A 13948-nucleotide genomic window follows, 5' to 3' on the forward strand; every position below is an offset into this window, starting at 1 on the left:
GAGAGATGGAGAGCAGGACTTCCCTTGTATTTCAGGGAAAGGTGTCGAGGGTCTGTGCCCAGGCACAGGCAGTTAAAATCACTGAGGAGAGCCCTTGGGGGGAGCCTTCTGAACTTCTTACTGCTTGTCTGTATGCAGCCCTCACTATCTGTTTTTTTTTCTCTGATATTTACTTAGGCTTTTTACTCCTTGAGGCAAAAACATTCTGAGATATTTCTTTTCTGCCACCCTGTGGGCCTATCAGAGTGTCCTCAGGAGTCATAAGTACTCAATAAATGCTTGCTGTTTGCTCAAATACACAATTTTGTCCTACAGCAATTTTAAAGTACTCAATAAATGCTTGCTGTTTACTCAAATACACAATTTTGTCCTACAGCAATTTTTAAAAAGTCTTGGTTTTTAGGTTCAGAATTAATCAGAAGGTTTCATGAATTACTTTCACATACTAATAATGCTTAATACAAAACTTAGAGTCCTATTTTAATATATTTTTTGGCATTGAGCAACAGATTTATGCTCACTCTATTTGCTCTTGTTGCTTGCTTCATTTCTTCCCTGAGAGAATTGGGTTAGAAAAGGTTCTCGGGGAGGCACCTGGCTGGTTCAGTCGGTAGAGCATGTGACTTTCAGTCTTGGGGTTGTGAGTTTGAGCTCCATATTGGGTATAGAGGTTACTTAAAATCTTAGAAGGTTCTGGAACGTTTTCAGAGCCCTCCCCTTTCTGGTCTAGAGCTGCCCAATAGGATAGAAATGTTCTAATCTGCTGTGATTGAGGAACTCTGGGTTTTAAGATTTTGTTTAGTTTTAATTACTTAAAATTAAATTAAAAGAAGTTGCACGTGGCTAGTGATGACCATGTTAAACAGTGCAATTCTGGACCATGGCCCATTTTACTCCTCCTCAGCTGCCCAGAGGCTCCTAATAGCCCCAGAGGCCCTTGTATTGGTCTTTTTGGGCCGCCATAACAAATACCACAGACTGGGTGGCTTAAACAACAGGTGATTTTCTCACAGTTCTGGAAGTGTCAGATCAAGGTGTCAGCAAGTCTGGTGTCTTCTGAGGCCTCTCTCCTTGGCTTGCCTTCTTAGTGTGTCCTCACGTGGTCTCCTGAGCATGTGCACCCTTGGCATCTCTGTGTCTAACTGTCCTCTTAGGGACATCAGTGAGATAGGATCAGGGTCAACCCTAATGAACTCATTTTAACTTAATCACACCTTTAAAGGCTTTTATCCAAATGTAGTCACATTTTGAGGTACTGGGGATAGCCTTCAACGTATGAATGGCGTGCCTGGGTGGCTCAGTCGTTAAGCATCTGCCTTCGGCTCAGGTCATGATCCCAGGGTCCTGGGATCGAGCCCCACATCGGACTCCCTGCTCAGCGGGAAGCCTGCTTCTCCCTCTCCCACCCCCCCACTTGTGTTCCCTCTCTCACTGTTTTTCCCTGTCAAAAAAAAAAAAAAAATATATATATATATATGAATTTCTGGGGGACACAGTTAAGCATGTAACAGCTCTAGAAGACCAGGTGTTTCATCTAAATAGGAATTTGCACCCAGAACTCTTGTTAGAAAGGAAGGAGGAAGAGAGTGCCCAGAGTTCACCAAAATTAGTTCACTAATGGGGTGACAGCCATTTCCTTCTTCCTCTTAATACATTCTTATCTGTGCTGGCCTCCTTGAAGAAGGTGGAGGCAGAGCATTAAGGAGCATTAATATTTATAGAGTGCTGGAGGGTTAAACTAGGTAGACCGCAAAGCTGGGTTCTGTCCTACTCTAGGCTAGATGTGGAAATCATGATAGCTCTACTAGAAGGTAGGCGGGCCATCCTTTGGTCGTATAGTTGGTTCAGTATAAAGCATATGTTGATGCTTTAGGACTGTACTGTCTGTCTGGGCTTAATGAGTTGGTAGTTATGGTAGGCGATGATAGTAGTAAACAAACAGCTCTCATGAAGAACCTTGGAATGCCAAAGCTTGTAACAATCTGTACATATCCATGCCATGGAATACCCTTTCCAACCCTCTCTGAGGGCAGTTGCTTCACAGCATAGGCCTCTGGCACCAGCCAGCTTATTTGTGTTGGAGCCCGTCTTGTGTCAGCCCATGGTGGTCTGAATGGAGTGCTTTCTGCCCTTGCATTTGGGTCCATGGAACTGGGCCCACCCTCAGGAGGGTCTGGGCACTTGGAAAGCCCTGATTGCAAGAAGGGCTGGGTCTGTGCAGTGGCCACTGCCCAGCCTCCCCAGCCTCCAGCCCTGACCGAATTTTGGCAGCAGTTGCCAGTCTGATGCAGAACTTGTCCAAGTGGAGGAGAGGCCGCCACAGACGTCAGCGTGGGGCCACGACACCGGCCGCAGCCATGGCAGGGCCCTGCTGGCCTCTGGGCTGGAGTCCTTCCCTTTGTTTGCTGGCCTGATCCAGGGGAATACCGGTGTGGTATTTACAGTTTGGGGTTGGATGGGCATTTTCTGTGCCAGTGCGAGCCCTCATCCAGCTGTAGTTGGAGCTATGGAAGCCTTTCTCCAGGTGCCCTGTGGAGGGCTGGCCCTACGGTTGGATGAAGTAGCGTTGGGGTGTTTGCCGGCTGTGTCTGTAATTGCTGGGCTCCTGGGACTGGGTGGCCCTCGCCAGTCTCTGAAGTTACATACTGTGCCAGGGTGTGGCCCAGGGAAACAAGCCCTTCATTTCCTGCTTCCCAGCCCAGGATGCTCTGTCCTTAGGAGTTCTGGCAAATGTGGGAATGGGATCCACCAGCTATTGTTGGTATTTCCAAAACCTGAAGGAGATTGCATTTTTATCTTCAATAAAGCTGCAGAGGCTAATTAAAGCATTGAGTGTCCTTTCTTTTGGCAGGAATTATGGATTGTTATCTCAGGCCAATTAACAGCTCTGACCACCATCTTTTTTTTTTTTCCCTGTAAAAGACAGACAAGAATAACATATTACTTAATGAATACTGCCCTTTTGGCACATTTTTTTTTTTTTTTTCCAAAATACGGGATCTTTGGCTAGGATAAGGGAGCCAAATGTAAATGATGTTTTTGGGGTTTTTTGGTTGTTTTTAAATGTGCCTCTCAAAGACCCAGAGGGAAATTAAATTTTTACAAATAACGAGAGAAGTGTGCTGATACTTTAAAGTTTGTGAAGCAGGGCTTGCTTTTCCTGTTGAATTTCCTGTCAGGGCCGTTTTGACTTCCCTGTGGGAAGGCCTGGAATGTTGCTGGGGTTCTGGAACCAGGTACCTTGGGGATCCTCCTTGGTCGCCTACTTTCCACACCTGTACTGTCCCCGAAACATTTCTCGCCTTCTCCAGTTACCAGCTGAGCTCTGCTCCATCACCTGTGATGATGAATGCGCAAAAAAGAGTGCTGAGCAAAATTCAAACCTACTGATTTTGCATTTAGTAATTCAGGTTGATGAGGGGTAAACATAAAGTTATAGGAGGACTTCTGTTTTTCTGGGCACTCTCCAGCTTACAGATAAACAATGAAGAGGGACCAGAATTTTAGTGGATGAAACATACTTTCTGCCTTGTACCTCTTTATGTCTCATTGCATTTAATGAGTTTCCTTACATTTTTGAATAACTTTGCCTTCATTTTCTTAATTCAATTGGCTGTGCTTGGTTACCTTCATGCAAGTCTTTGGTGGTTTCTCTCTTGCATAAAAGTTAACTCTGCTTCCACTTCCATTCATATTTGACTATACTTTTTATTTGTTCTTTCCCCCCATCAGTTGCATCTTGTGACACTAAGGGATTGTGTAGGCATTCTTGAAATGTAGGGATTTTTGGTTCAAATATTGCAGAATGTGTACTGAACCCAAGTCTCTTCAAGACACACACAGATGGCTTTGCCCCTTTTCAAACCCGACTTGTGGCTTGGCTTTGAGAGGCAGAGCAAGCATCCTCTTGGGCTAGAGGAGCAATTAGCACAAAACTAGTCCATGGACTAGTCTTCTGTAGCCATTGGACTTGTACGTTGGCAGGAGCACTGGGTAACTGAAGCACGTGTGTGTCAGTTGGCTAAAGGCCCAAGTATATTTATGGTGAAACATTCCTGAGCCAGTTTTTTGAATATATGCATGAAGCTTTTGTATTGTGGAATATGGAAGTGAGTTGGACAGTGGAGCTAAGCTATGCTGGGATGGAGGAGCTGTGGGAGGTGTAGGGTCAGCCCCTGCTAGAAACAGCAATTATATGAGAGTCTTCTATCATGCAATTAAAGCAAATAGTTAATAACTACATTAAATTTGCTTACTTTCTGGTGGGAATTTCCACAGCAGTGCTTTATTTGCACAGGGTTGCCCCTAGCTTTGAAGTAATGCATAGGGGTGTGTCTTGGGTCTGCACTTTTGTGACATCAGTTGACCTACTGGACTCGATACTCATTGGTCCTAAGTGCCTTACTTTGTTAAGTTGGCTTAACATTCCTGAAGACACCAGCCTGTTATTTAGTATCTAGAAGCAAAGCAGTGTTGGAGACATAGGAGATTTGGTATTTGGTCAGTGGTGAGGTTCTCTCATAGTTTTCATTTTGTGATGGTGTGAACACCCAGACCACCACTCATTCCAAGTTCTGAACCTCACATGCGCTCTGCAACCTGGCTTATCACACACAAGTTACCAGTGGAGTGTGTGCAGTGGGTATTAGATTTACTCTTGAGGTTTTTCCTTATTTTAGATCTAGGGCAAGAAGCATGGCTATTTTTAATTTCAAAGGAGAGTGTTCGAGATACTTGCCTAGTAGGACCCGAAAACAGGGTTGAGTGCTCTGCATGTACAGGATCCATGCTCATGATGCTGTGATCTATGAGCCTTTTATTATAACTTTTATTGTTACCCCCACAGAGTTCTGTTTCAGTGGGAGTTTGGGGATATTAAAACAAGATATTTTCTCTGTTCATTCTTTCCAGTGTTTAAGTAGAGAATTGTCTTAAATGGTGTACATGTCCAGAATTTTTAAAGTCACTTAAACTTGTCGCTAGATGGACTTAACTTTAGGTAATCCTCTCTTGTGTATGTCTAAGTAATTTTAGACATCGTTGCCAAATTTTTAGAGTTCCCAGCTCCTCCTGAAAGCAACAAGAAAATAAAAAAGAATTTTACTTGCTATAGTCTTAGTTTAGTGTGCCATTAAATGTTAACATTCTGAAAACAAAAACAAAATGCAACAGCAACCAAGTGTGATCTTAGCACATGGTTTTTAAGAACTCACAGGTGGCTATAGCGTAAATCACTATCTCCTGGTCCTTGCGGTATTTGAAATACTCTCAGTTCTGGTTACATTGTTTGTTTTCACCCAACATACTTCAAACAAAGTTTGTAGGGGTGCCTGGGTGGCTGCCTTTGGCTCAGGTCATGGTCCCAGGGTCCTGGGATTGAGCCCCGCATCAGGCTCCCTGCTCGGCGGGAAGCCTGCTTCTCCCTCTCCCACTCCTCCTGCTTGTGTTCTCTCTCTCTTAAAAAAAAAAATTCTGTAACGTAACTTTTTTTTTTTAATTAAAAGGGGATGCAAATTATTTTGCTTGAATGATATTCTGGGAGCTTCTTGACCACTTGGGAGGTTCCACGGAGAGAGAGCATGGCTGTAGAGAGAACTGGTATAATACTGTCAAAGCTTGAGTCTCTGGCCTGTAGGCTTTCTGTGAATGTTTCTGTAGATGTTGGTGCATTCCTGTCAAGAGGCAGTGGCCCCAGCGAGTTGTCTTTAAATGCATTCTTGCTTTATTTTCCATGACCTCGTTTTCCTAGAACTCAAATATCTTTTTTTTTTTTTTTTTTAAACCTATCTTCTAGAGGCGCCTGGGTGGTTCACTTGGTTGAGCTGAGCATCTGACTCTTGATCTTGGCTCAGGTCATGATCTCAGGGTTGATACCGATCCCCGTGTCAGGCTCCTCGCTCGGTGTGGGGAGTCTGCTTGAGACTCTCTCCACTCCCCCCATCCTGCCCTCGCTTGTGTTGTCTTTCCCTCTCTAAAATAATCAATCTTTAAAAACAAAACTAAACCTATCTTCTGATAAGTAAAACGGGTATGTTCTTGGTGCCTGCCACCTTCAGTTCTTGAGTTACAGTGGTGGTGATTCTTGTTGAGCGTGACTGTTCTCAACAACACTATATTTTTTTTCCACTTAATTTTTTTTTGAGAATCTGCTGTGTGCATAATACCAACTTAGGTATACTGTATGTTGTAGTCACCTGTGTCTTGTGCCTGATGGCTCTTGACAGTGCTTAAAAGCAAGTAACCAGAAAAGAGATCATCAGCAACAAATACCTGCTGTTGGACATGGAAGGGTCCTCTAGTTCTCTGTCCAGATTCTCACCTCGTTCAGCAGCAAAATCGAGGTTTTATGCAAATTACCTGTGTGAAGTAAAGTGGAGCATTATCTTTTCCTTTACTGTTCATGCGTGATAGAAAATCACTTATTTTCTGCATGCATTTAAAGTATGCATTTTGATACATTTTGAAATGTTTATACCCATGAAATCATAACACTCAGGATAATTTCTCTCTCTTTTTCCTAGTCAACTTCTGATCTACTTTGTCACTATAGATTGATTGGTTTATATCTTCCGGAGTTTTGTGTAAATGGAATAATGCAGTATGTACTCTTTGTCTGGCTTCTTCCATTCCACGTAATGATTCCAACATTATGTTGTGTGTATCAACTCATTTTTTTTTTTTATTGCTGGGTAGTACTCGATTGTATGGATATACCATAATTTGGGTAGTAAATTGTATGGATACCACCGTATGTTTACTCATTCAGTTTGTTTGTGGCTATTTGGGTGATTACTGGCTTTTGGCTTTAATGAACATCCCTTTGGTCAGTGATAATTTAAATCTTGCCTTTTCCCCAGTCTCTCCCATTCTGCAAAGTGAGTTTAGAGATGCCTTTTTCTCTTCTTCCTTTTGCATTAGTTAAACTAGAAGGAAGAGGAACAGACTATTTCTGGGTGGGCCAGCATTTCCCTTGGATAAACCATCAGATACCACCTTTGTAACATCTTTGGATACCTGGTTTTCAAAGCAGATGTGGCACAGACCCCATTTTCAAGAATATAAAAGCAGCCTTAGGAAAAGTTTCTAAGTGATTGCCATTACTTGGGTTGTGTTCTTGCCCAGCAAAGCTGTGCACTTCCTGGGAACCTTGGAAAGTACCTGGGAGGGACTCTGACAGATCCCTAAGAAGAGGCAAGAGTGTCAAGAAAAACCAAGAGTGGGCAAATTTGGGGGCACCTGGCTGGCTCAATCAGAAGAGCATGTGACTCTCGGGCTCCTGGGTGGCTCAGGATCCTGGGATTGAACCCCAAGTCATAGCAGCGCCCCCCCGCCCCCCGTTTGTGCGCTCTCTCTCGATCTCAAATAAATGAATAAAATCTTTAAAAAAAGAGGGAACATGCAACTCTTGATCTCGGGGTCATGAGTTTGAGCCCACGTTGGGTTTAGAGATCACTTAAATAAAACTTGATAAAAAATGAGCAAATTTGTTGTTTCTGCTTTAACTCTGAAACTATTTGACTATAAAGACTCACCTGGGGCACCTGGGTGGCTTAGTCAGTTAAGCGTCTGCCTTCAGCTCTGGTCATGATCCCAGGGTCCTGGGATCCAGCCCTGTATCAGGCTCCCTGCTCAGCGGGGAGTCTGCTTCTCCCTCTGCTGTTCTCCCTCACTCTCTTTCCTTCTCAAATAAATAAATAAAATCTTAAAAAAATACTCACCTCCCCTCTGTTTTTATTTTATTTATTTATTTATTTATTTTTTCCCTCTGTTTTTAAAGTATAGCAATGGAATGATTCTTCTAAAATTTCTGGTTTTCTTATGTTTATAACCCTTTTCATAGTAATTCAAAGGAAAGGGGCCATACCTTTTTGCCCTGTTTCTTCTTCCCCCCCATGAACATTTGGGCATCCTTCTAGAGTTGTCTCTTCTCTCTCAGCCTGTGGGTGGGCCGGACGAGGGCCTGTAGGACCAGAGGAGAAAAGAGGCCAATCTTCCTCTCCAGGTTCCTGCCTTGGTTTCTGTCTTTCCTTTTTCCACTGGGGACCAGATTGAGGACTTCTGCAAGTTGGGTTCCCATCCCTGTGTACCTAGAATATTTCTTTCAATGTGGGAGTGAAACATTCTTACTTGTTGGAGTCTAAAGAGACATACTTATTCTTTAAGGAAGAATTTTCTAAAATATTTACTGAATAGTACAGTAGGGCCACCTGTAGGAAATCTAATTCTGCTAACCTAACAGCAGTCAGTTGACCCAGTAACAGCCTTCAGAACTGGTGATCAGGGGTACTACCCACATCCTCCCTGTCAGAGAGGAGCTTGGAAATCTCCTTTAGTCTTGGTCATTGCAAATCTGACGATAGGCTTATGTGCAGAATCTATTTCTTAATGTCTCCAAGGTTTTAAGGGTGCTTTGATTCTGTGTCCCTTGTCTCTGGAATCCACAGAGGTAAAAGCTTCCTGTTTAAGTGGCAAATGATTTTACTGGTAGAATGGCAGTTCCCTCAGGTTTGGGCTTTTCTTTTGCGGAGGTTTGTTAATTTCTGGGAAATAGTACAGTATGCGTTCAGGGTAGAGGTAGAGGTGATTAGGAAGTTCGACACCCACTGGGAGCAGTTGTGAGGGCTTTTTCAGTTCTCTGGTGGTGGTATGGTACCCACAAACAGGAGGCCACTGCGGTTGACCAATAAAACAAGTGACACAAGGCAGACGTGGAGGTGGGGAGAAAAGAGGCTGGGATCTGTGGTATTGGTAGTTGCATTGAATGTAACTTGGCCAATGATTGGATGTATCCTGAGGAGAGTTTAGGATGACTTTTAGATTTCTGAATTCTAGTAGAAATGGTAGTGGTATTCATCAAAGTAGAAGTAGAAGAGGAATAACAGGTTTGGGTAACTGTTGAGTCCAGTTTTTATCATGCTGAGTTGATTGACCTAAGGAACCCTGACCTTATCTGAAGGTGAACATGGACCTGGAGCTTGGCTGGGAGGTGAGTGTGGGAATGCAAGTCTGACAGTCTCCAGGGCACACTGGGAAGACCGAGGGCAGGGATGGGTGCTCCCTGGGGAGAACACTTGGGAGCAAGAAGGAGAAACACTAATGTGTGCTGGATTCATAGAAGACTGAAGGACCACTGAGGAGACACCAGGAAAGAGAATTGCCACCCGAGCTGGAGGGAGCATCTCAAACAGGATGGAGTTGGTGCTGCAAAGAGGTCTTAGGCCTGAGAGGAGCTTAGACATGGTGGCAGTTAGGAGACATGGGTACCTTGGTAGGGCTTCCAGATTCTGTGGCCTGGTGGGGGAGAGGCTGGATAATAGAGCATTAGTTAGTTGTGGAAGAAAGGCACAGAAAAGAGCCAGTTGGCATTTTTTTTGGGAAAGGGGCGTAGGCAATTTTAAAAGTTATTTGGCCATAGCACTGAGTCTAGTGTAGTCTGAGCTTCCCCGTTCCAGGGTATGCTAAGTTCTTATGTTTTGTGGGGTCAAAACTTTTTTTGTTTGTTTGTTTTAGGGGTGGCATTATGATTTAACATAATGATCTAGCATTTAGAAAGTTTACTGAGAACTCAGTCAAATGTTTTTCAAATTGTATTTACCAATGTGAGAGACTTTGAACCTCTTAAGAAGTACAGGCTTCATATGCATGATGCTCTTCAAAAGGCCTCCCCCTCCTGTGTGCTGTACTGGGCTACACAGCGAGCCACCAGAGTGATCTTGTTAGGCCTGCTCTGGAAAATGAGTGGTTTAAGTAAGTACTGGGAGTGGAGGAGCATTGTGGCTTATGTCTTGGGGAGATGCTGAGATGAGCCTTGCTGAATTTGGTTAAAAAAGCCCCTGTGGGGGCGCCTGGGTGGCTGCTTCAGTTGGTTAAGTGTCTGCCTTCAGCTCAGGTTGTGATCCTGAGATCAAGCCTGGGGCTCCCTGCTCAGCAGGGAGTCTGCTCCCCACCCCCCTGCTCCTGCTGGTGAGTGCTTGAAAAAAAAAAAACAAAACCCTGTGAACACACAGTGATTTGTGTACTTTAAATTGTTCCTCTTTGGATGTTTGTCTTTAGGCCTCTCGACTACTTGGTCACAGAATTCCCGATCCCAGCACAGGAGAGGTTCGTGCTCCAGACATGAAGATCGAAAACCTTCAGAGGTATTTCCTGAATGATGCTTTGACTGTGCATGTCCTACCGTGTGCATGAGTACATATGATTGGCACACACCTGGTTGATTGATATTGATGTCTCTGCAATCATGGGCAAGTTACCTAACTTCTTTGTGCCTCAGTTTCCAAATTTATAAGATGGGGATGAAACAGGTGTTTGCCTCATAGGATTCTTGTGAGGATTAAGTGGGTTAATACACAGACGTTAATACATACTAAGCACTTAAAAGAGTGCTCAGTAGTAAATGTTAGCTATTATTATTAATTATATTCTTTTTTTCCTTTTCTGTTTCATCTTCGCTGGCTCCCAACAACTTTTCCTCTGGCCAGGAGATCAGCGGGTTCGGCTGCTGCCAGTCACTGCCAGCCTCAAGTTAGTTTTGGCCATGAATTTGTGGCTTATTTGGCAACAACCCATTGTAATTCTGGGAGTTTTGTTTTGGCAATTACGTTTAAGGCTTTTTTCCCCTTCTTTTTCGATTTGTTTCTCATCTTCTGTCTCCCTGCTCCCCCACATTTTGTTACCTACCTACCTGCCTACCTATTATCTATTGTCTCTTTATTTAAAATTGCTTTTAGGTGCATTTCTCTGCTGGCCTTTGTTGATTAGGGGCCTCTACCAGTCCTGAGATAGGTTTTCTTTGACAACCTTTGCCAGGCTTTGAGGATTTAGATGATTGCAGAAAGGGCATTTTAGTTTTATTACAGTTTTCAGGTGGGCAGGTTGCGGGGAAGAGAGCCTTTGGTTCAGCCCCTTGTTTTGTGCTGCCTCTTGAACGGGATGGCTTCAAAGACCACCTCATCCTGTAGCTGTAGAGCAGAGGCCTGGGTTCCACCAGGTACTTCTTTTTCTATGCCTGTAATGGAAGTGCTGGGGGTTGCTGTGTTGAGCAGTGTAGGAGTTTTTAGTTGTGGAATAACATTCTCCACGAGGAAGTGTAGTATATATCCTTTAAAATAGTAGAAAACCGTCCCAGGAGACACTGAAACATTAGATCAGACCTTCATGGGAAGGTGGCGGCCGTTTTATTGCCCTCATTTTCCCAGGCCTTTGTCATTTTGAACCTGCAGTGCTCCCCTCCTTTTCTCTGGGATCTGAGAGGCTCTGCCTTTTTTTCTTTCATTCTCTGTGCTGCCTCCACAACCAGTGTGCTCCCATTCACACTGTACTCCTGTTACTTCAGGACAAGAGGGCGGGGTGGGGGGCGGCTCAGATAGGGGAGCTAGTACTGGGCCTGATGGGCACCAGGCGCTGCAGGGAGGTTGAGTAGCATGGATGGCACCAGCCTGGTCCCTGAGTCGTGTTTTGTTTCTGATGTTTTTTCTAAAATTCTCTGAGTTGAGCTCTTAGTTCATACTACTTTGTATGTAGGTTAGCACTAACGTCGAATTCTGCCAGAGACCGGGGAGTCCGTTTAGGGCATCTGTTTCAGTTCTTGGCTGTCCTCATCTGAGTCTTTCAGTAAAGGGAGGGTGGGCTGCCTTTTCTCATCTTGTTGCTTCAGTTTGATATTCCTTCTTCTTTGGCATACTCCCTTATTTTTTACTTACAAGGCTTAGTTGGAATGTGTTTTTTAACTGATTTGCTTCCTGAAAATGTAGACCTGTGATTTTTGTTTTAAAGGACTTTTCTCTTTTGGGGGTAAGTGGGCATGGGTGATAAGGTCCTGTGCACTTGGGCTGGGCCCCTGTTTCAGGGGGCTCAGTGCTGCATGGGAACCCGATCTTGCTTGTGCTTTTGTGGAGGGTGCACCCCCAGGTTATTGCTTGTTACTGGGACTTGAGAAACAAGAAGTGGCATACTGGGGAAAAGTCTGTGTCGAAAAAATGGCAGGCCAGAGAAGTGGCCTTTTTATTCAGACACTGCCCTCAGACTTTGTTATGGTGAAGTTTATTAAAGTCACCAGTCTGAAAAGCCACCAGGAAAAACAAATATGGACCTATTAGCAGGCCATATAATGTGAACTGTGCTTTGCAGCATAAGAAAGAACTCCCTGTCCCAAGAAGAGAGAGTTCAGCACTGTGACTTGTGTAAACAGAGAGTGTAGCTTACAGATGCAGGCATTCTCCATGCCAAATACAACTACGGGCCAGCGCTAATGCCAGGGTCCGAGCTGCCTTACGCAGCCCTGGGAGCTTGGCGGCATGAGGATGAGGCCCCAGCCAGCAGGCAGCCCTGCGCTCTGGCCCTTTGCCCTGTCGGAGGGCTGACCATGCGAGGGCCACCTTTGCTCTTGTCTCCTCTCTGCCTCTGATGATGGGTGAGGAGCTCCCTCTGTACAGGGATACTTGAGAGTTTCGTGGGTCTGTTTTTGGCGGGGTGAAGAGAGGGTAGAGTAGCTTGCTTGCTTGCTTCTTTCTTTTTCTCTCCTTCCCTCCTCCTTTCCCCACAAATACTGCCTCCCTTATAGAAGTTATGCCAGGTGAAGGTGGGTAAACATGTTCTTTACAAGCCCCTTTTCTGACTTGACCTATTGGTCTGTCATTGCTTCCTTCCCGGGTTTTCCCCACCTGTACGTCTGCGTGGCACCTGCCAACCAGGACCTGACTCCCCGGATACCTTGCCATTGGCCCTGGTGCCCTGGGTGGTGGCGGTCAGAGTATGGCAGAGGCGGCCCTGGTAGTTCTGGGTTTTGGCTTGAAGTTGTTGCATGGTTTGTGGAGTTTTATTTAATCTAAATAAAATTTATTTTTTTATTAAATAAATTAAAGTAGCCCTCTTTTGAATTGGGAGTTCCTAGAGTTTTTCGGGGGAGGACAGTGAGGTTTCTGTGGTCAGCTGCTGTAGGCTTGAGGAAGCGAGAGGGTAGTGAGAGCCCTTGCCTCCCCAGCCTGAGAGACCAAGGGCGTGGCAGGCCAAGGGGTTCCTGCAGTAGGTCAGCCCTGGGCTCTGCTGATACAGTGACCTTGTTCCACGGCAGCTCCATGGTTACCCTGCAGCTGCCAGCACTCGGGAGTCAGAATGCAAATATGAAATGTCAGTGTCCCTTTCTCTCCCTTTCCAGGTGTTTAGGACAGACCTGATCACCGCTATGAAGTTGCATGACTCCTATCAGCTGAACCCAGATGAGTACTATGTGTTGGCAGATCCCTGGAGACAGGAGTGGGAGAAAGGGGTCCAGGTGCCCGTGAGCCCTGGGACCATCCCTCAGCCTGTGGCCAGGTAGACATGCCTCTCCACCTGCCATTGCCTTTCTGCCGTGACAGCCAGGTGCCTGAGAAGAGCAGTGAAATAACGGCGCCTCAAGTGGCCACAGAAATGTGTAGAAACACACATTAAGTCCACAGGGTAGTGATTTTGTGGGCCATGGTCCTCGAAACTTAGTATTCCAGCCATCTTGGGAAGGTGCTGCTCTCTTACAAGAGGAGGGCAAGTTCCAAGACATTTTGGGGAGGTGACTGGTTGGGGGAGGGAAATGTGGATGTTTACACAACTGCTGCTTTTTTTCCCTCACTCCACCCCCAGTTGTGTTCACCTTGGAGAGGAGTGCCTGGCTTTTCGGGTCTTGCAGGGATGGGCTCCACCTCCGGAGAAAGGCAGGTGTGAGGAGGCCTGCCAGGTCATGGTTATGTGGAAGGGGAGCCTTCGGAGGAGGGACGTTTGAGGAGTTCTCCTCTGGATGGACTTTGCCCAGTTCTTGCCGGGCTTTCTTTGGAGTGCCGTATAAAGCACTTTTCCCCTTAAGGGTCTTGTGGGCCTGGGTCCTTGATGACTTACCTCCGCGCGGAGCTGGGGCCAGTTTGCTCATTGGTTAACTGTGTTGCTCAGCTGAAGTGGAGGCCCCTCATAGGGAGGG

At 45.3% G+C, this 13948-nt stretch overlaps 1 protein-coding gene across 18 annotated transcripts in view; it reads left to right on the forward strand.

Moving 5' to 3' along the window:
• Positions 1-13948, forward strand: part of JADE1 (jade family PHD finger 1) — a 59342-nt gene that overhangs the window by 19092 nt on the left and 26302 nt on the right. For 9 of the 18 annotated variants that reach the window (XM_027597955.1, XM_027597954.1, XM_027597958.1 and 6 more), the window contains 3 exons: positions 10054-10139; positions 10482-10524; positions 13157-13314. In XM_027597955.1, the coding sequence (XP_027453756.1) occupies positions 10054-10139; positions 10482-10524; positions 13157-13314 (287 nt within the window). The remainder of the gene's footprint in view (positions 1-10053; positions 10140-10481; positions 10525-13156; positions 13315-13948) is intronic. The other 9 variants (XM_027597966.1, XM_027597952.1, XM_027597949.2 and 6 more) reach the window with 1 other exon arrangement.

The sequence above is a fragment of the Zalophus californianus genome, chromosome 2 (genome assembly GCF_009762305.2).
Source record: "Zalophus californianus isolate mZalCal1 chromosome 2, mZalCal1.pri.v2, whole genome shotgun sequence".
NCBI lineage: Eukaryota > Metazoa > Chordata > Mammalia > Carnivora > Otariidae > Zalophus > Zalophus californianus.